The 23,074-nt window shown below is 38.8% G+C and overlaps 1 protein-coding gene across 4 annotated transcripts in view; it reads right to left on the bottom strand.

The window, feature by feature from the left end:
• The window catches only part of OS9 (OS9 endoplasmic reticulum lectin), a 39,337-nt gene extending 21,226 nt beyond the window's left edge, over positions 1-18,111 (bottom strand). Inside the window, exons 1-9 of one of the 4 annotated variants that reach the window (XM_039332755.1) lie at positions 17,856-17,998; positions 17,654-17,763; positions 7,922-8,098; positions 6,602-6,665; positions 5,755-5,831; positions 4,523-4,621; positions 3,584-3,785; positions 2,783-2,893; positions 1,003-1,118 (exon numbers count right to left, since the gene is read on the bottom strand). In XM_039332755.1, coding sequence (XP_039188689.1) covers positions 1,003-1,118; positions 2,783-2,893; positions 3,584-3,785; positions 4,523-4,621; positions 5,755-5,831; positions 6,602-6,665; positions 7,922-8,098; positions 17,654-17,662 — 855 coding nt within the window. In that variant the 5' untranslated portion in view covers positions 17,663-17,763; positions 17,856-17,998. Of the gene's footprint in view, positions 1-1,002; positions 1,119-2,782; positions 2,894-3,583; positions 3,786-4,522; positions 4,622-5,754; positions 5,832-6,601; positions 6,666-7,921; positions 8,099-17,653; positions 17,764-17,855 lie in introns of all 4 variants that reach the window. The other 3 variants (XM_039332756.1, XM_039332757.1, XM_039332754.1) reach the window with 3 other exon arrangements.
• Between the last annotated feature and the right edge of the window lie 4,963 nt (positions 18,112-23,074).

The raw sequence follows: 23,074 nt of genomic DNA, 5'->3' as shown, positions 1-23,074 counted from the left end.
TGCAGTTGTTAAGAATGCAGTACTGCATGCTAATTCTGCTGTCTGCCAGGGGTTAGATCCTCACCAGCTCAAGGTTGACTCATCCTTCCACCCTTCCAAGGTAGGTAAAATGAGGACCCAGATTGTTGGGGGCAATAGGCTGACTATGTAAATTGCTTAGAGAGGCCTGCAAAGCACTATGAAGCAGTATATAAATCTAAGCGCTATTGCTTTTTAAATGTTTAATTTTTAATTGCACTTTATAGGACTTTTAGTCAGGAAGGCTTCTTACAATTAAATTTGTGCCCACCTATTTCCCTAGAGACATTTGCCTGATGTATGCTCTGTTATTTTTTTCAGCATGAACAATCTTTCAGTTCTCCTATTAATTTCCTGCACTTCTATTGCTGTTGGCATTTTAAGTAATTTTAGCTCTGATATTTTTAGTCTCTGCTGCTTTCAGTAGCTTTAACAGAATATGAGTTGGAAAGAACCTTGGAAGTCTTTTAGTCCACCCCCTGCTCAAGTAGGAAACCCTATACCATTTCAGACAAATGGTCGCCTCTTCTTAAAAAACCTCCAGCACTGGAGCACCCACAACTTCTGGAGGCAACTGATTAATTGTTCTAACTGTCAGGAAATGTTGTTTAATGCTGTTTAAATGTCATGCTTTACGAAGATTTTACACTGATTTTAGCTTCCTTCCGCTATATTTACAGTGTTTTAGTATAAAGTATAAGTACATTCATACCTCAGAAAATATATATTAAAAAGGCAGGATACCAATGCATGCAAAATTAAATTAAAATAGATACATCGACCATAGACCAAATCAGATGCCATGAGAAAAATGTGCAAAATAAAGACAGGACCATCTTGCGGCAGCAAAAAGGAAAAAGAAGAAAGAAGAAAGAAAATCTCACAGTCCCAAAGGTAGCATGACCAGTTTTGAGATAGGAATCCATCTTTCACATCATCGGCTTCAGAATCATTGAGCTGCAGTTAGGGTGATAGGAAGTTTACCTTTGCCTGGTCTGGCGTCTGGGTTGCTTTCCCTTCTCTGTGCAGCACCATTCTCTCCCAGAACTCAGACTCGTCCCCAGGTTCACTCTCAAGAGGAGGAGAAGGGGCTGGGCTCACTGATCAAAGAAGCAAAGGCAAGGGCATGAAATGAGAGGGAAACATCCAAGCCAAGCAAAAGCTTCTCTAGAACACCCTTGGGCCAGACATTTGTGAACCAAGATGCCAGACAGCATGTGGAGAACCTTGTGTCCTATTTAGAGGTTTCTAGTCAAAGAAGGAAACTGCTCAATCGTTTCCAAATCGGAGGCATGGTGTGAGAGCTGATGAGAAATCCAGTAAAAAGAATTATAAAAAAAGAACCAGGACCCTGCCATCTTCATTTTCAAATGAGAAACTTTTCTGTGAGCAAATGAAGATGGCAGGGTCCTTGGGTGGGAAAAGAGCTCTGATTAGTAAGAGTTATTGCAAAGAAGCTTAAAGTAACCACACAACCATACTCTATTTTCAAATGAGAAACTTTTCTGTAAGCAAATGGAGTATGGTTGTGCGGTTACTTTAAGCTTCTTTGCAATAACTCTTACTAATCAGAGCTCTTTCCCCACCCAAGATGCTATACAAGAAGTTCCACAAACTGAAGAGGATGTAGTTCTGTGCCCATCCTATGCAACTATCAAAAAATGAGAAAGACAGGTAATCTAAGCAAGCACAGGTCCATACATGTGGTTTCTATAGTCACTTTTTGACACTGAATTTTTATATCTAGTTCAGTCATTTAGTTGGGTTTTCTTTCTTTCTTTCTTTTTCTTTCTTTCTTTCTTTCTTCCTTCCTTCCTTCCTTCCTTCCTTCCTTCCTTCCTTCCTTCCTTCCTTCCTTCCTTTCCTTTCTTCTTGCAATATCACACACAAAGATTCTGACCTTAAACAGAAGGCCCATAATACAAAAATGTTGATTTTTCTTAATGCAAGGAACTACTTAAGCTCAGCTTCCATTGCTTAAGCATTGCCCCTCCTTCCATAAATCAGAATCAAGATATCCATCAAAGCAATGATGAAATATCCATTTAAATGGGTAAACAGAGATCTTGCCCTGTCCTGATCATTGCTGAGTTAGGAAATTTTAATTTATCCATTTGAATCCGAGATGTGCTGCTCCTATTCTACATCCAAAAGCTCCCTAAGTTATACCTGGAAGATTCTTACTTTTAACAAAACCATTAAAGAGTAAGACTCTGTGAGAGGTACTCTGGTTATGGGCTCACTTCTTCCAGTAATCAGGTCAACACCTGAGCTTTATTTCAATATTAAGATAAATCCAGGCTATTTCTCCCAAGCTTTTGAGATTTAGTGATTATAAAAACAGTTGATTTATTTTTACAGTTTAGTACTTTATTGCCTTACACTGATCTGTTTTACTGACTGTTTTTGTCGTCTATATCCAGAGAGTCTTAAGGACCAAGGAAATCACTGTCCTTTAAGGCTATCTTTGGGAAACCCTTAAGAACAAAAATAAAACACTCCATGATGCATTTGTTTAGGAGGTTGACATTTTTGCCCATTCTCTTTTCTATTTCTACCTACATGTTCAAATTGTTGCCCTTCTGGATAAAATTTGGCACTGAAAACCATCTACGTTAACTAATTCAATGATACTTTTATGACTCCGATGTTGCATTCCCTAATCTAGTCCCCTCCAGATAATCTCAATACTATCACACTGACTGTGCTTGGGTTGATGGGAAATATGGGGGGCCCAAGTTAGGGAAAGGTAACAATGGCTTACCATTTCCATTGGAATCCTGAGTAGCAGTGCTGGCAGCTTGCTCGTTCCACAGCTGTGTGTCTAGAGTCTTCAACTCTTCGGAAATTTCCTCCACTTTGCGCTTGGTATCAGCTGCAGCAATTTAAGACATTAGATGCTCTATAAAACTCTATCTCCCATGAAGATGTCTGCTCAATGGACAGATCATCATAATAATATCAAGATTTTCTCTCAAGGAATTTTCTAAAGGATTCTTTGTTGCAAATATCGTGTTGGGTATAGCTTTCTTTTTACAATCTAATCAGAATTAAAGGAAATCTGAGAAATAGCAGCAGTGGCTGAGGAACCTTTCAAATGGACAACCTCTGACATACCACACCACACCACGATTCTCAGACCAACAAAGATTTTGCCACCAAGTACAAAGTCATGTTTTGCGAAGGGGTCAAATATTTATTTCACTCATTAAAATGCAAATCAATTTTTTTTGAAATGCTTTTTTTCTGGATTTTGTTGTTGATATTCTGTCACTGTTAAAATAAACCTACCATTAAAATTATAGACTGATAATTTCCTTGTCAGTGGGCAAACGTACAAAATCAGCAGGGGATTGAATAATTTTTTCCCTCACTATAACTATCAAAAATAAGAAAAAAGATGATCTAGGCCAGCATATGATTGTGCATATAGCTTCTACAGTCAGTTTTTGACACTGAATTTGAGAACAATTTCAGGAAAACAATATATGAGTCTTACGTTTTCACCCTCACTAAGGGAGATGGGGACGGGCCTTCTCCCTCTTTAGTAACAGGGTATACTTACATACTTGGGCCTTGACATATTCCACATATTCAGCAGGGCTGAGGGCTGGATGACACCGGATGGACTGAGGGGTGGCTGTGGATGGCGGCCGCAGAAACGGGTGGTGGCAGATGCGGGTGGTATGGACTGTCAGCACATAGGAACAGGACTGAGGCTCATCAACACGGGCAATGTAGTCTCCCGAACCTTCCTCACACAAAAACTGGAATCAAGGTAAGGAAAAACCAATGACACTGACTTATGAGAGTTCCAACCACTGGAACACTGTAGTCTCCTATCCTCTATTCAATATGATTCTCCCAGGCAGCATTTCTGTGAGAGTTCAAGCATCAACATTTCACATCCTTCTCCCGGAAACCCTTTTAATTGAGAATGCCCTGGAATCCATTTTGGACCCATTCTACCTTTAAAGTTTGCATCTTCTTGGAGCTACGGCATGAAAACTATCCGAAGATTGCTTTCATGAATTAGGGAAAAGGAAGCAAAGGGAAGCATAGTTGGATTATTTCATTTTGAAAACAGCAAGCAAGGAACGGAAATCTCTCCATAACAGTAAAATTGAGATTCTACGCTAGGCAGAATTTCAGCCTACATCAACCACTAGTTTAATGGCCTATTAAATTCTTTTTTTTTTCTGAAATACAGAACTACAAGTGAAAGAAGGGCTCTAAGAAGAAAGGTAAGGCCACCACAGGACAAAAATAAGTAATTCAGTCAAGCAAGCAATCAAACATCTACTTATCCAAGTAGGGGTCTTCTTCTAGTGCTTCCGTTACAAGAAATGTGGAGGCAACGATCTTATGCTACCATCTGGGTATCTGAAGTTTCTCAAGTCTGCCCTAGAGACACTGATATACACCTACATAATATTGCTCTGATAGCCTTCTTCTGCAATAGCTTTCTGCCAAATTCCGTGCATCGAGTTCCCTTTCTTCTTACCCTGACTTCAGTCTCCCTGGGCTTCCCATTCAGGTTACACTTGGATCCATTGACATAGATCTGACTGTGATACCGCTTCAACTTGTGTTGCTTTGATGCCTGCAGTTGGGGTGAGAAGCAAAACCAGAGAACTCTCAGGCCACATTTCTGGGTTCATAACTTAGAAGTTATTTGCTTCAAACTAATGGCATCCCCCTTCCCCTACATAGCTGTAAAATATGAATCTATTTAGAACCAGACTTATTTAGGAAAAAAAAGAAGATACATCCCCAAGGGTTCCTGCAATTTATCTCTAGCAAAACACAGAGATTTTTCTTGTGGTCCCCTGGATATATGCAAGGCTAATTATTAATAAACTGTATGAAGAGGGTAGAGAGGGAAGAACAGGATTACTGGGGATTCCTCATGATACAACAAGCTAGAAGGCATTCTGAAGCAATCCTTGGAATAACACATCAAGACCTGAAGAGACCCCAGCCCGTTTTGTTGCAGATTGTTCAGTGAAGGAAACCTTTGGCCCCAAACCTTCTATCATGAGGCAGTGGCCAATAAGAAACGCAACAACCCTTCTAGCCAGTAGTCCCACAGAAGAAAAAAAAATTAAACAAAGAACATATCTGGACTCCACAATTCACTCCCTACAACAGGAGACTTCATTCCTTTATTTTGTATTAAATATCTCTTGGTCTCCTTCCAAGATCTCTACCGTTAAGGCATTTTACAAAATAGAAACAATACAATTTAGTATCAAAATATAAAAGAGCCTTACATTTCACCAATTTTAAATTTCAAATAAGCTATTTAAAATAAAAATACTATTTTAGATACCGTAAAACAAACTGTGTACAGTTTAAGTACACAGAGCATAACCAAGTACATAAATTGACAGAACCAGTAAATTTCCACTAAGCTGGAAATGGTCACTTAGAATACTTGAATTTAACTCTCTGTTTCATTCAGAGACATACATAATAGAAATTCAGAGCCTTTAATGGCTCCTAGCCATGCTGTGCTTCTCTATAGTAAATCAGTCTTTGGTACCAAGGCACTTAGCATTGGCAGATAGGGAGAGAAAGGGACAACTAAGAAAAAGTGAAGTAAAATGTTTCTAACTTTATTCTAACACTTAAGTTGGGAGACAGGAGGCTTAATTTGTGTCTAAGCTCTAAGTGTTAATCTCAGGAATATCTTATCAAGACCATGGAGGAGCTAAAGGTGTGGGAAACACCCACCTTTGCTGTTTCATTGTCCCAATCGAATGCAGACTGATAATACCCAAGATAAAGAATGTCACCTTTGACTTCAGATTCTGGAAAATATAAGGGGAAATACAGAGTCAGTAAGCAAACTGAAAGCTACAATCTCAAGAGAGACTCCCCTACCCCATGTCCAATGATAGGCATGTTAACCTTCAGCAACAAAACAAACAGTGTTGTGGTACCTTAAACACTAACTATTTGTTTATGCATAAGTCTGAGATTCTTGATTAAGAAACATAACACAAAATTAGAAGTTTCATTTCTGCAACCTGAGGCAAAAAGGAAAGCCAGATTGTGCGCAATTCCACCACCACCATCAAGACTGCAAATTGGCAAACATTCAAATTATGCCTTATCAGTTGTACAGATGTTATTAGGCTGCACCCAGCATCTTCCCAAAAGATCCTGATCAATTGTCGGTCTCCCCCATTTCCAGAAGCCTAAAATCCATGATTACAGAATTCATGTTTTCAGACTTAGGCAAAACATAGAGATCTTGCAACAGATTTCATTTTCCAAAAAGCATGAGTTTTTACTAAAAATGGAAGTTTGTTGTGTACTATACAGTGAGATTTTAAGATTCTAGAAAGTATGTGGAGGCACAATTGTTTGCATATATTTTCATTCAAGCAAGCTGAGGGAATCATGGGTTTGATCAAATACCTCTGCAATTAAGATTCCAAGAAACATCTTGTCTGTGAAGAGTCCTTGAAACCACACACACGATTTTAATAATGAAGCCTAATGGTTATGGATTTTAGATTTTTCAACCACTCCCTTACACTTCAACCACACATGCCATAAAGGAGAAGGTCAGTACCTTCTATGTGGTATTGCTGGATGTGTTTCCCATAGCAGAATTCATATGTCCACCAGTCTTTCGTCTAAGAGAAAAGGGAGAAAGTAAAGATCAGAGTAACTGATTGAAACAATAACTCTCTGAAATCAGAAGTCACCTAAAAACAAAGGCCAGAAACCTGGTGCCTTCTTGGTAGTTTCAATCCAACTTCCGTAATTCCCCAAAACTGTCCTAAACTAGCAATATCCCCAAATTCTGCAGTCAGAAAATTTGGGCCACATTAAAAAAATAAAAATAGGGTGAGCATATAATGCATCGAATCTAGCCGAAAGATTTTAGATACCTAAAAACTCAAGCTCCATTTGGAATAGGAGAAATGAAGCTATGGCAGTGAGTGTGGCATTAAGAGTCAACTGGGATATTCAATCCTCAGTAGTTTTTTAAAATAGATAATAATAATAATAGTAAAGTTAGAAGGGACCTTGGAGGTCATCTAGTCCAACCCCCTGCTCGGGCAGGAAACCCTACACCATTTCGGACAAATGGCTGTCCAGTCTCTTCTTAAAAACTTCCAGTGTTGGAGCATTTACTGCTTCTGGAGGCAAGCTGTTCCACTGATTAATTGTTCTCACTGTCAGGAAGGTTCAGATAAGGTTCAGAGTCAGTTTGTTTAAATATAATTTTTGGTAGCAAACGTTCTCTAAGTGCTTTATTTTCAGGGCATTACGGTTATTGATAAGGAAATATCAAAAACATCAATTCTGTCTAATAACAAGCAAATCTCTTCCTTAGAAACAATTGTGTGAAGGGGGAAAGTATTATCAATATGGCATAAAAAAAATAAGCAGCTAGTTTCATACTAAGCTACAGTTTACTAAATAAGATGCAAGGGTCACATTTCAACAACAAATAGGCTGCATAAATTTCCATGATGTGTGAAGTCAGTTATTGTTGGATTTGGTCATTGGAAAACAAATGTATGGTCCCTGTACAGATTCACTGGGTGGCCTTTGGCAAATAATTTTTCATTTGAGCAGTCAATTTTTCCATTAATTAAAAAAAAGGACACCAAAGATTTATTCCCAAAGATTTGGGGGAGATTAAGGAAATAAGCTGTAAATGGATTTCACCTTATTATAATGTGATTAAGAATAACGACAGCTTTTACTAAGATGACCTTGTTTTCTGTGTTATTAGGGATCAAAATTATCACTAATCTCCAGGAGAGATATGAGAAAGCAGATCCTTTAAGAAAGCCCATTCAGTAAATGTTTTCCAAGTTTTTTGTTTGTGCCTACGTCTCCCAATGTCCCCTTAGTTTCAAACCCATCCTAAAGTTACTTTAATAAGGCATGGAGCCGCTTCCATTGGTTTCAGCAGTTCTGAGATCCCAAGTCCAGTGTAACCCTGTGGATCCTCCTCTTTGTCTTGATGGATCTTCATTGCAGCAGCTGGTAGTCGACACTCATACTTCTGCTTGTATTTGGAAGAGATGGTTACTACATCAGTGGCCTTACTCTAAAGAGAAATAAAAAAGAGAGATGGATAGAGTTGAGAATTGGCTACAGATAATAAGAGGGTGAGGATAGCAAGGGTCAAAGGCACAGAAAGAATGGGACGGTGAGGGGAATTTGTAATTTGGGCTTTCTTGGGCCCTTTAAAAGTTATACCACAAACCAATGAAAAGCTAAATGTGAATCTGTTCCCTCTTGGGTATTTTTCTAGTCAGTGTATTTATTTCTTTTCTAGAATCTTAAAAGCTGATCATTCCACGCATCTGCTTGCTCTAAGAAGTTCTGAAAGTATTTCTTTGCCAAAAGAAAGCCCACTGTGAGAATTCTGAAAAAAAATGACCTCATCCTTTCTAAATTCTGTGGTAAAGGCTCCAGAAAACTTCCACAGGATGGGCCACTAAGCTTAAATAGCTGCACCAAGCTATTTCTTTCTGTCAGCTTTCATTTTACAAAATTAAAGAATGCACACACTGTGAATGCAGTTTGCCCGTTAGATTGCAGGCTAAGGACTCAAACATGCAATCCACATCCAGACAAGCAGGTAATGGACAGAGTTAGCACCATCCATTGTTAAAATAAAACAATTTAGATTACATTACTAAAAGCAAAGATAAAGAACAGAAACTTCCATCTTCCCAATAACCTCTAAGGAAATCTGGAAAATATGGAACTTCAGAAGTTGACACAATCCAGGAACTCCCAAATGGGATCATTTTGCTTCAGGAAGTCCTGCAGAAATATATTTATGTATTGCTAAGCTAAAATATTGGGCTAGGTTTGATTAGGTTTTCTATGTTGTGCTAAATCTAATTTTCTATAACCCGTATATATATTAGGGAATTCTGTTTATTAATATTTCAAACTGGCTGCTCAAAAACATATTTTCCGTGGTAGGGCTTATAGTTAATAATAGTAATGTGGAACTCTCATTATGAAATAGATCAGTATCCACTTATGAACTGGCTGGAGAACTGGATTTTTCTTTTATATCAAACTGCCGGTAGTATCATCGTGATTTGGATAGGTCTGTAATGTATCTTTTTCAATATCGAACGTTTCCATATTTAATATTTAAAGTTAAGAAAACTGTGAGAGTCCTGCTTCTCACACCCACTATGGATACAGAGTGGATGCCAGGTGAGAAACTCCCTGCAAGACAGATGGTAGCTGCGATAACTATGAAGCCATTCCTCCTAAACAATGGAGATGAAGGCAGAATGTGAAAAATCTCAAATGGGTTTTTGGGAGAGATGACTTGAGGCCTCCGGCGTTTGGCCTATGAGCTTAGCTACAATACATTTTTAAAAAGTGTTATGCTATCTTCTTTGCATAGGTTCTTACACAATGCTGTAAATCAGTTTCCAGCATTCCAATTTATCAAACAAATTGGGTGGGGAAAAGGCTCTCAGGTACTTTCTGAATAAGTACCACAAGAGTCAATTATCACCATAATTTTCAAATCTGGATTTATATTAGCTTGATGATTAACCCAATATTTCAGTTATGGGATTCTAACTGCAACTCTGGAACCTCTCAGCTTTTATAAACTGAATTGAATGACAGTACCGTGCAATATACTAAGACACAGTTAGCTCAAATTACTGCTGAAGGAAAGAAAATTGCAAGTGATAGGATCAAACTACAGGTAGTCCTCAACTTACAACCACAATTGAGCCCAGAATTTATGTTGCTAAATGAGAAATTTGTTAAGTGAATTTTGTCCCAGTTTATGACTTTTCCTGACGTGGTTGTTAAGTGAATCTGGTTTACCCATTGACTTTGCTTGTCAGAAAGTTGTAGAAGGTGATCACATGATCCTAGGACACTATACAATCGTCATTAATGAGAGTCTGTTGCCAACTGTCCAAATTTTGATCGTGTGTCAATGAGGATGCTGCAACGGTTGTTAAGTATGAAAAATGGTCATAAGTCATTTGTTTCAGTGCTGTTGTAACTTTGAACACTCATTGAATGAACTGTTGTAAGAAAAAACAGATGTAGGCAAAAACTATACTCTATATGTACTGTGTTCTCCTTTCAGAAGAACTTGATGGCAGAAAAAATAATGTATAAATTGAAACCCAGTTAAAGAATTACTTAAGGGGAAAAAAGATAACCTGTTCATTATTTTAAATATTTAGGGTGGTGTAGGAATTAGGCTTGGAAGGTGTACTTATTTATTAGAGCCTTATTATTCAAATGAAAGGATATTGGATAGCAAGGGAACTATTGAGTAAATTTTGTAACGAGAGAATATCTCCGGACTCTGTTTTGCCTAATCCGTTTTCATAACACTTCAGGTTATATAATCAAATATGCATCAACAGAGCCAAGCTTAATACGTGGCATCTCTGTGCAGTGCTACGGCCTACTTGAAGCAAAATAAAAAAAAAAATGATATTGAGCCTAAATGTTGTCAGGTAAGGCTTTATTAATACCTCAACAAATGTTCTGTCCACAATTTCCTCAAAACTGGATCAAGAAGGAAGCAAGGAATCGACTCTTTCATATCCAAAATACTGGGAGAATGAAGGGAAGAAAGGAGGATTGGACTCTGAGCACTCCTCCTAATGCAGTGGTTCTCAACCTGTGGGTCGGGACCCCATTTGGGGTCGAACGACCATTTCACGGGGGTCGCCAATCAATGCAGTCCGCCATTTTTTCCCCCCTTTTCCTTAGCTGTGCTACTCCCTTTTATTCTATTGGCTTTTGAAAGCCAATAGAGTAGACTCTCTTGAATAGAGTCTATTCTATTGGCTTTCAAAAGCCAATAGGAATTGTCCAGGCTGTCTCTGCCCTGCTGAGCCCGCCAAAAGTCCCATTCTGCAAACGGTGCTGCACCAGTTGAGTAGTCCTTGACTTACGACCGGTTGAGTAGTCCTCGACTTACGACCGGTTGGGGGTCGCTGCATTAAAAAGGTTGAGAACCACTGTCCTAATGGGTTTAACACTTTTTTTAAAAAAAAACAACAACCCCAGTCTAATATGCTTCTCAAGAAGTTTCATGCTTATTACCATATTCTCTGTGTTATTCGTACCTCAACAAAGATAGACTACACACAAGATCTAATAGGAGCAGAGAAGAGGGTTAGATATAAACTGAGTACTCTAAACTGTCAGATCCCTAAAGCTTCAAATGAAGTCATCTTTAATGATCTTCAGCAAGCTTCAGTAATTAAAAGGTAAAGGTCATGTCCAACTTCAAGGCACGGTGCTCATCTCGATTTCTTAGCCAAGAGAGCCAGCACTGCCCAAAGACATTTTCCGTGGTCATGTAGCCAGCATGACTATAGGCTGAGGTGCACGGAACGCTGTTACCTTCCCACTGAAGTGGTACCTATTTATCTACACCCATCTGCATGCTTTCAACTTGCTAGGTGGGCAGGAGCTGGGGGTAGTAATGGAAGCTCATCCCATTGCACAGCACTCAGGTCTCAAACTAAGGCTGTCAGTTTTCCAGCTGCCAAACTCAGCGTCTTTAATCACTGAGCCATTGCGTCCCCTCTTAATTAAGAAACTGCTGTTTTTAATTAATGAACTGCAGTTCTTAATAAATTGCTGTTAATTAACAGCAATTAATAAAAGACTAATATTTTATTCTTAATATAACACCAGCATATTTTAGCTGGTTGATATTCCTCTTAGCCTACAATTCTATATCTACTTACTTAGAAATAATAGCAACTGAACCTCAGTAGATTAATATAGATATCCATTGTACTGCATTCATCATCTATGGCTAAATGGAGGTTCTAACAATCTCTTCAATGGTATATTAGCATGTAATTTCCCAATGTAGAATATCAGATGTTATATTTTTCTTGCATATTAACTGTAATTATATTCATTACATTTGTAATCTGTGCAGAAAATTTCACTTATATGAAATATTAGAAGCAAAACTAAGTCAGAACGGCTTTTACATTTCTATTTTGGAGTACACAATGCAATTTAATTTCCAAAGGATACCTCATTCACTTTAGGATCCTTAACAAAGACCAAAGAACTGAAAAATAAATTCTGTTCCCTATAAATGGCAGCAATTATGTTAGGTTCAGTTCTTGTCACAGAAAAAAAAAATGCAATTACAGATAGTCCTTGATTTACTACAACTGAGACCTGAACTTCGATCGCTAAGTAACATGTTTGTTAGGTGAATCATGCCTGATTTTACAATCTTTTTTTGTTGTGGTCATGAAATAAATCATACAGACATTAAGTGAATCCAGATTCCCCATTGACTGCTTGCCAGAAGCATCCTGAGAAGGTCACAAATGGTGATCACATGATCCTGGGATGCTGCAACCATCGTAAATGTATGCCAGTTGTCAAGCATTCACATTCTAATCACATGACCTTGGGGATGTTGTGACAGTTATAAGTGCAAGGACCAGTTTTCAGTGCCATTGTTAACTTCAAATGGTTGTTAAACAATTTTGTGCGGGGATTGCTTATATATCACCCCACTTTGCTCCCTCTGCAGCAGCACATGGCAAGAGAATACTGCTGAGGGCAGACAAATTGCTTTGGGGGCAGCATTTTTCTAAAAAAAACAAAACAAAAACCGTGATAACCCTTCTAACAACTCCTGCTCGTTAAGCCAAAGGCCTTACATCAGCCAAAATTAAGCAGCTGTTTGAGGTCTGCTTCAAACAGACTGCCTATAAAATAAAACTTTGACTCCCTGCTTTCAACAAAAAGGCAGAGCCACCAAAGGTGTTCATATATCACAGCCCATGCTGATTTCTCAAAAAGATTTATAAATATTTCTGCCTGATTGATCAGAAAAAAAATCTAAAGTAGACAACCAATGCATACCTAAATGCAGAGAAAAATCTCACAAGGCAAATTGCTATTCATACACCTGCATTAAGTTGGCACAATCTAACATCTTGAAGGAACCTCTCCACCACTCACTAATTAGAATGGCTGCCAGCATACCATTGCTTTTCAGAACACAACTTATGCAGTATCCCAAGGGTCATCACTTAGAATAGAAAACACACAGCAATTCCAGTCATCCCAGAAGGCCCTACCAGCAAGTCAACAGTGTCTGTGATTTAGTTAATTAACATTTTCCTTTCAGAATGTTCTCTGAAACAGTACTGAGAATTGCTACACATTAGAATTTAGAACTTCAGAGTCAAAGAAAAACAATATGCTTCAGATGGGGGGGAAGAGAGAGAGAGAGAGAGAGAGAGAGAGAGAGAGAGGGAGAGAGAGAGGGAGGGGAGAGGTGTTTCACATAATACATGCTGTCAAATCCTTAAAACCAAACATACAGTAAAACATAATTCTGGGGGGGGGGCGGAATGCCACAACTTTAAGTTACTGCCAATAGGTGATGCCTATACAAGTGTCCCATTTAATCCAAATTATATTTTCCCCTTAAAAGTAAAGTACCACACAGCCCAAATATTCATGGAAAATAACTATATAAAATAAATTCTATTAGTTAGGTATTTTACCAAATGATTCAGGATCACAATGACAAAAATTTAAAATCCTTCAAAGGTTGTCTCTTTATGCAGCTAGTTTAATAATCAGTAACTGCAATAAACTTCACAGCCTATTAAATAATGGCACCTGTTACCACAAGCATCTCTATCCACAATACCATTAGGAATAAAATATTAGGATCGCCACAGTATTAGGAAATCCAATTCACATAATAATCAGATGCTTATTAAAATAAGTCCCAGGTATCAGAGAAGAGCACCAAATTCTTCCAAAGTTATCTTCGATGGTGTTGGGGGACTACTTTAGCCGACATATATCTCCTTTCCCAGATTACGAAAATATCTGAAAAACACCTGTGCTGTAAACAAAAGATCCACACTCATTGCTTATTTACATAAGAATGTAATCTAAATCTCAGTAGAGTGGGGTTTGGCAAATTCAGAATGACCACAATAGCAGGTAAAAAGCACTGCAACAAATTCTGATGGGCATAATAGTGGGAGAGGGAATAAAGATTATAAAAGATTTAAAGTGTTCAGCATGCAAATTAAATTAAGTTTGGGAGGATGGGAGTTTCCAATTCCATGACGCTGTTTCTGGATACTGGTTTCCCAAGAAACATTAGCCTTCAAACAGCAGTAGACTGACATTTACCAATACACTTAACTGACAAAACTGGATTGTAAAGTTGCATACTTCAATGATTCTTAATTAAAGTACTTCACAGAAGATGCCAACAGCTAAGTTGCAGTCAATTCAGGAAAACATCTGGGCCAGCATAGCAGAAAGATCCACACATTCCATTCAAAGTCTACTGGACATTTGATTTCTTATAAATATCCTTCATACCCCAAAATCCCAAAACCAGATTGGCCCTCTAATTCCAGTCATCTGAAGTTCTTTAGTTTAGCTTACCCCAATCAGGGTATTCCCAAATGGGTCTGAAAATAACTTGCAACACCCCCATCATGCATGGTCAATAGTCATGAGTGATGGGACCTGTAGTCTAGGTTGCGGGCAGCCAAATTACCAATACGTAGCAGTAAAGTAGGATGGCCAATCTTTGTGTGTGTGTGTCAAAGTGACTTCATTAGGGATATATGGTAGAAGGGTTGAAGCAAGCAGGGGACAAGGATTCCTTTCCCTTGTCATTTTCTTTCCTCTCTCCCAAGCAGTAGGCTAAGCCAGACAGAACAGTATTGCTTAGCAGAACTCTGTATTTGCTGAGGGCATTTGAAACTGGGCTAATCTGCATGGGTAGCTCAGAGTGTCAGGTGGCCCAATCTGGATGTAAAATAAGAAATGACCATATAACCATTACAAGTTATGTGACTTCTTCCAGAGTAAGCAGCAAATCAAGTGAGAAGTATAGTATAGTATAGAAACCACTTGGCTTCAACAGGTTTAAGACAAGCCTCTTCTAACTACAAAGGAAATAAATGGCAATAGTGCTGAAGCTACCTCTAGTAATAAATCTTCAATTTCTCATGGGTCGCGTACAGCATAGATGGTGCAATCCTCAGGTATGATGATGCAACTTTTGCCAGAGTAGTAAACATAAACCCATTGTGACACATTGCTAAGTAAATCACTATGTCCCATAAGGGCAAAGTTACATACTATAAGAAGCAGAGAGAGCACCAAAGGAGTTGACAAGGGCCTGAGATGGCCACTGTTAGCACCTGACAATGCTCAGCAAGTATAAAAATGGCTTAAAATGTCAAAAAAAACCCCACCAAAATATTAACAAGATTTTGGCAGTCTCTTCACGTACTAGAACAAAAAATGAACCTACACCAAGGGCGAAGGCACTATTGTATCAAAACAGGACTGCATTTCAAAACTTCCTCTATTAAAAATTCTGAAAAGTTCTGCATTACTTTACTAATGTTCTCTATTTGAGCTAATTATAGATCATTCCGAAAACAACTCAAGCAGCTTGCTGTTCACTATTAATATTAAGCACAGATGAAACTATTTTTAAATGTTACTAAAAATAATAATTGTTCTCTTAGTTACCAAATAAGATGACCCTGTCTTTAGGTTAGGCACTTCTCATCAATACTTTGCTATACTCCTTCAATTGCTTATTCACTATATACATTAGATATTGCTTTAAGCACTAAAACGTATAATACGCTGCATTGTTTTAACTCTCTTTAAAATACAGATCATGATCTGAGTTAGACAGTTCTACTTACATGGATATGCTTTGGACATACACTGATTTTTTTAAAAAATATATATATATTCTGCTTCTGCTTCTACTGTAAGTCCAAGGATATTGAATATCCAGTCTTTATGTTCTTTGTATACATACTGCACCATTAAAGGCCCAAACAGTATTTGCTAAAAGCATTTTAACCAATTCTTAAATAGTTTTAACGTAATGCTTGTTTCTAATCTAAGAATGAACCAAATACCTGAAAATAAACATCCATTTGGGGTAATTTTGATCCATCAATCTTCTCACCCACTGCTTCAATAGGGGAGGCTGTTAAGAATATTGTATAAATCAGAGGTCTTCAAACTTGGCCTTTTATGACTTCTGGACTTCAACTCCCAGAATTCCTCAGCCAGGCATGCTGGCTGAGGAATTCTAGGAGTTGTAATCCACAAATAATAAAAGGGCCAAGTTTGAAGACCCTGGTATAAAGGAATTACTTCTATCTCCCCTATCCTATAAATGGCCCAGTGAGAATTTTACTTATTGTGAGAAAATATATTGCAGGAACACCAGCCATCTCATTATCATTTCTGGAACATATTATGAGATAGACTGTCTCTATAAATAACTAACCATATATTACAGATGGAACAGGTTTTATTATGTGACTCGACATAGAATTTAACAGTTTTCAGGAGCACTTATTTACCAATACATCACATTGTCTATATTTTAGGAAACTCTGTACTTTGCATTACATCACGGTAGTTCTATATGATTAGAACACTAAATTATTTTTTTCCATGAAAGGTGAACTTTGCACAGCAGTATCTCAGATATAACTTTTAATATTCTACTTCTGAAAACAAAAATCTTAACCAGTAACATTTATCAGGGGTGTCAAACTGCAAGCCTGCAGGCTGGTTGCATCATTCGAAAGCCATGCCCACCCCAGCTCTAGCAATGCAAAAAAAGTTGCACTATGTCGCGACACGTCATGTGACACAGCAAGTTTGACACCCGTGATTTATATAATGCTGTATCTAAAACTAAGTATTGCATTACTCCATATTTCCATAATGAGAATATTCTACCCTAAATAAACAATTCTTACAAGGTGTTGTGTGTTTCTAAAATCGGAAATAACCCACTTCATCTCAGCCCCAGTTACCTTATCTGTGACTGTAGTACACTATGAATGTAAAAGTTGGATTTTAAAGAAGATAGAAAGAATATTGCCCTTTTTGGAACTTTGGTGTTAGAGAAGACTCCTGATACTGTGAACAGCTAAGAAAACAAACTAATGGATCTTACTTGAGGGGCAAATGATACTCAAACTATCCTACTTTGGATAAATTATGAAAAAAACTGTAAGGGTGGGAAAGGTGAAAAAGAAGAGGACAACAAGCAGCAATGCAGATGGACTCAGTTACAGGGCAATGATTGCACCATTGGGAGACATACAAGAGCTCATCTTTATCTCTAATCTCTATGGTCGCTGAAAGTAAAAAATGACTTGATGGCACAAAATCAATCAATCCAAACAAGTCTGAATTTGAGACTTTCTGCATGTAAAGCACATTCTGAATCACATATGCTACTGAAATCAAGAATTAAAATGATAATTAAATACCATGTAGAAATAAAAGGTTTGAAGAGAGACTTATAAAAAGGTAACAGGTTGGTGGTGGTGGCAGTGGCAAGAGCATATTTCAGAGAAGAAACTTTAGATCGCTAAAAAAAAGGCAACACCAACTAAAAGTTCACAATTTTTCTCGTTGCACGGATTGCAATGTTCTGAGCAGTTCTCCTCCTCTGCATTCCTAAATACACACATTTCCTGCATTCTAGGGTAATCTTGGAAAACTACCGTCACAAATTTGCCTGCTGAATAAAGGTGAAGGGTCGAGTCCTTTCGAGCCAGCTGCTTACAAATTGCATGTTCTCTTCAGCCAATGGTGGGTTTCTGCGAACGAGAGAGGATCCGGCGCACACAAGGGGCTGAAGCCACAACACGCACGTCACAAGGCGCTCCTTCGGGTCTGCTTAACAAATCGCACTCTCTTTAGATTCCTGGACACTCCGCCGGGCTTCCGCTTTCTACCCACCCCAATTCGGCCCCAAATCGCTTTACCTGCCCGGCCATCACAGGCTCCGCGCCGATCTCAATGCCATATTTCAGCTCGCTGAGCTCGTGCAGGTTCAAGGTGCCAAACGACTCGCCCTGCCCCAGCATCGAAAACACTGCAAAGAGCACAAAAAGGCCGCAGGAGGCAGACAACCGAGGCACCTCTGCCGCCATCTTCGTCTCACCGCTCCGTCCTATTATTGCCCTGAGTGACGGCGGCCTCGGTGGCTCATTCCGCCCTTTCCTTGGACTCCATCCATCAATTCCTACGGTTCTAGGAGATGTCAGTTATCACATTGAGGCTTCCTATTGGCCGTTGTAAGGGAAGTGACTACGACGGAGAGAGTCGAGGCGTTCTTGAAAACCTGGAGAAACTGGATTGGGTCGATCCCCCGACCAATCCCGATGGCGAGCGCAAGCACATGCTGCAGTTGAAAGCGTCTGATGAGTAACAATTGGCCAAGGAAAAGTCATCGTAGCAACCAATCAAGATGACGAGCGCTTGCCGTCTCGGAAGATAGCAAATGCGTGGTGCTATTTTATTTGAAAATCCGAAATGTATTACTTGCGCGCCTTGCGACTTCTTATGTAAGAATGTAGAATCACGTCCACGAATAAGTTTATGCGTTGAAATTATTCGGAAAATTCCGTCGCATAGCGTAGTGTAGGGCAAGAATACCAACCAGTAATTAATCCACGTCATTTAAATTTGAACAAAAGCTAATGTGCTAGTATGCTGGCTGTTAGTTGTAATTTTACTGAAAGGACATATTGTGCGACATTCTGGTTTTGTAATTGTTTTATTTAACAGCTGTTCTAAATTATTGCTCAAGTATTCATCCCTACTTACCAAATAACAATCATAGTTAAATTGGGCATGCCTGCCAGCTACAGAAATATGAGTATGGCTATGCAAATAGTTCTATAGGTTTCCATGGAATTAAATATGCTTCAGAAGACATTTTGCAATTGCTCTGCTTTGAAAATGCTTCAGGAGAGCTTACCCATTAATGTGTTCTATATGTAACAGTTCCATTATTTTTTCCATCTCTTTTTGTGAGGCATTCATGACAGAAAGATGAAAGAGATACAGAATGCTTTATGAATGGGAGCTGTAGTAGTCAAAAACAGAAGTACAATTTAAAAAGTAGCATATCTTTTCACCAAGTTTAATTTCTGGTAACCACATGAACTGTTACTGAATTCTGTCACTGGTGGGCACCGCATTGAGGAAGGCTGCTTGGAGTCTGTTACTTGTCAGATCTCATTGTCTGGCATAACTGCTCAGCTCAGAGTCCCACTATATTGCTTCAATATACACCCTTAAAACGTTTTTTGCAGAAGAATGCCCCAATGAGTTTAATGAAGTTTACTCACAAATAAGCATGCATACACTTTTATCCTTAGCTGACATTAATTTTTGGTGTAGAACTAGACAGATACACTGTTAGTAATATTATCTGTAATATTAAATCTAGTCAGGATGACTTTTGAGGCAAGCAAAATTGAAATTAGATTCTTTAGCATTCAGAATTCAGGACTTCTTAAATAATAAGTGCTGAATAAGCCAAATTCTCTCTTCAAATTTAAACAGAATTTTATAGTCTACAAGCTAAGAAACTTAACAAATTTGCATATGGGGATCAATTCAGAATCCAAACTAGGTTTATTTGTATAAAATAACAATCTTCATTACATCAGTTTTCACTTATTTGCTGGTACCGTAATCAGAAGATACATTTCCAACAGCACTAGATTCAATTCCCATTTTTTTGTTGTTAATGAGAGATTTTTTTAAGTAACGCATTTTATTTACACGTGATTTAATTATTGTAAGGAACAATAATGGTAAATGCAAAGAAAAACAAAAGAAGACTGGAAGTTGAATCATGGCAACTGGACTCTCCTCTCCTCTCCTCTCCTCTCCTCTCCTCTCCTCTGAAATACAGATGGTCTTTGACTTACAACAGTTCGTTTAGGGACTGTTCAAAGTTACAACAGCACTGAAAAAGTGACCTATGACATTTTTCACATTTATGACTGTTGCCGTATCCCCATAGTCACATGATCAAAATCCAGATGCTTGGGAACTGGTTCATATTTATGACGGTTGCAGTGTCTTGGGGTCATGTGAACAGCTTTTGTGACCTTCTAACAAGCAACGTCAATGAGGAAGCCAGATTCACTTAACATCCATGTTACTAACTAACTCAACATTGCAATGATTTACTTAACAGTTGTGGCTAGAAAGGTCATAAAATGCGGTAAAACTCACTTAACAAATGTCTCATTTAACAACTGAAATTATGGGCTCAATTATGTGTCGTAAGTCAAGGACTACCAGTATTTCGCTGTTTATCCAAGTAGCTTCTTTGAAATGTTTCAAACAAAAAAAAGAAAAATCCAGTTGCCATGGTTCAGCTTCTAGAGACAACTCTACCTGGATGACTGAGAATCTTCATTGATATATAGTAGGAAAGAAAAACATAGAAATTGACTAAAGGAGTTGTAAATCATTCAGAAAGCAATAAATAAGCCTGAGTACATTCACAGTATTAAGCCTTGATTTTTCTTATAGCAATCACAATCAAATAATATTTGACAATCTTCCTGGATATTTCTACAGACTGAACTGTAGGCAAGAATAAAGCATTCTGTCTTTAGGCCATCCCAAGTGGTTAATCAGGAAGAAAATCTATGGATAAAAAGGAGGACCAACTCACTGGAGGGTGTGCTGAACAGAGTAACTGTATAGATACGATTATTCAATTGCATGGAACAATTGTACTATTGCACAGAAATAAAATAATAGGAACTATTGCACAGATATAAAAGAATAGGAACTATTCTTATCTACCTACTAGTTTCTAGTGCTTGCTAAATTAAAAAAAGAGAGAGAGAAAGAAAAAGAAAAGAAAAGAAAGCCTGTTTGGTGAAGTGGCTAAAGCATCAGATTAGAAAATGGGAGAACCTGAGTTCTAGTCCTGCCTTAGACACTGTTAGAAAGAAAATTAGATCCATTCTGAATGTTGTGCCTTCAGAAATAAACTTTTTTGCTTCAATCAACTGTCCAGTACAAGCAAAGTACAAGACCAGCTGTTTGGAAATGGCCACATATCAATTTCCCAGGATAGTTTCTTTGATTAAAAAAAAGCCCTTTCTTTGTTCCTTGGAAGCATGCAGAACCTGCCCTCTAGGTCTAGGAATCTTTGGAAAGTGCAATTAGCCAGCCAGTCAGCCAAAAGAGTCAGAGATCCTGCTGAGTTTATAAGTTTGGCATTGTGAACCAGGATGATGGCCTCAAAAACAAAGAACCCCTTTGTTTAGGAAATGGGAAAATCTCAGAGAGAGGAAGTCTCTGATATCCTAAAGAGATTTTCTTCATTTGAATAGGCTGGTGCACTTTGCAATCTTGGTAATTTCAACCTTGGTCTTAAATCTCTTTAAATGTAATTTCCAATCTTTTAACTGGCTGAAAGATTGGATGAAGATGATCGGGAGAAGATTGAATGGCTGAACACTGAATGGTGGGGCGGGGGTTGATTACTGTCATGCCTCCGTCAGAGCCTGACTCTGAGGACGACATCGGAGGACTGTGGGGAGGAGCAGGCTGAAGCAGGCCAGGGCCCTTCAAGTTTGGAACAGGGAAGGCAGAGCTCAGGCAAGGAGCAAGGCCCCTCCCCACCAGATCCCAGAGCAAGGAGAGCAGAGAGGAGGAGGGAACAACGGAGGCAGGCTCACTTGCTTGGGAGGAGAGCACCACGCCCCACTTCACAAGGCACACCTGGGGAGTAGGTATTTAAGGAGACGCTGTGGGGTGGGGCATTTGCCCGGAACAAACGTGAACTCTTGGGATGTGAGCTCTTGTACCTGGACTCTTTGTATTTTGGATCAAGTTTGTTTCCTGCTGAGTTTTCCTTGCTGTCTTCAGTTTTGCAGTTTGCAGGTTACAGGCAAGCTGGGCGTTAAAAAGATCATACTTTGTTTGTTATCTGTTTTACTTTAAAGAACTGTTTTGTGGCAGGTAGAAAATGCCATTAAGGGAGATGGAAAAATACTATAAACAACATTTTAATTAACAGAGGTGATGTTTTGAAAGCATTAACTAATAGTATAAACTGGCTGAGTGTGAGGACCTGTGTGCAATTCTATGAAGACACATTTTCACAAGAAGTGCCAACCAAAAGTCACAAACAGTGTAAGATGTTATACATGTAGGGGAGTATGGTTTTCTGCACATTGTATAAACTTCCCTTTTTCCTATGTGTGTGGTCTCAGGACATGAACTTCTCTCTTTTAGTGTGTTAAAGGTAGATAAGAAGTCATCCATTAGGTTAAGCGTGGGCGGCAAGCTGTATAAGAATGACACCCTGGAAATAACCCAGGGTTCAGAATTTGTCATATGAATACTCTGAACCTTTGTGCAAATAAACCTGTTTTCTCCAACCCTTCGTGGTCGTGTCTTCTGATGTAAGTATCGTGGTTTTTCCACTACAGTTTAACTCCGTTGACTGTTTTATTGAACTGGTGCCAGCATATGTGGGGGCTGTTGGGTGAACGTTGGCAGTGCTTACGAAGACAATTATTCGGATCAGCTAATTGCTTTGCCTCTGTTCGGGGCCCTGGGTCATCACAATTACCTTCCTACAGCAGAAAGCCAGATTTTGGTCTGGTCCTTCTCAGGCCTTTCAACAGCTCTCAGAAGAAACCAGCATGGCTGCATAAACAACTCTCTGATAAATTGAAAGACAAAAAAGACAAGTATAAAAAGTGAAAAGAGGGACACATAACTAAGGCAGAATATCAGTAAATAGCCCAAACCTGCAGAGACGAATTGAAGAAAGCTAAGGCTCAAAATGAACTAAGGCTTGCGACAAAAGTCAAAAATAACAAAAAAAGAGCTTCTTTCAACATGTTTGAGCTTCAGCCCCGCTTCGTGGAAATGCTGTAATACAGCCCTATCAGTGAAGCTTTCGACTGATTCCCCGGCTATGAGGACATTATCGAAATACGGGCACACACCCGGAATGTTGCGGAGTGTGCGCTCCATTACGCTCTGAAAAATGCCCGGGGCTACATTAACCCCGAACTGTAATCTTCGCACCTTGAAAGCTCCCATGTGGGTTACTATAGTCTGGGCCTCAGCCATGGCATCGTCCACCGGCAGCTGCTGATAGGCCTGGGCCAAATCTAATTTGACGAAAATGCGATCTCCCTATAGAGAT

The sequence above is a fragment of the Crotalus tigris genome, unplaced genomic scaffold (genome assembly GCF_016545835.1).
Source record: "Crotalus tigris isolate CLP2741 ecotype Arizona unplaced genomic scaffold, ASM1654583v1 scf7180000024462.759394, whole genome shotgun sequence".
Classification (NCBI taxonomy): domain Eukaryota; kingdom Metazoa; phylum Chordata; class Lepidosauria; order Squamata; family Viperidae; genus Crotalus; species Crotalus tigris.
The sequence above is the reverse complement of the archived record's forward strand: the minus strand, read 5'-3'. Positions and strand labels throughout refer to the sequence as shown.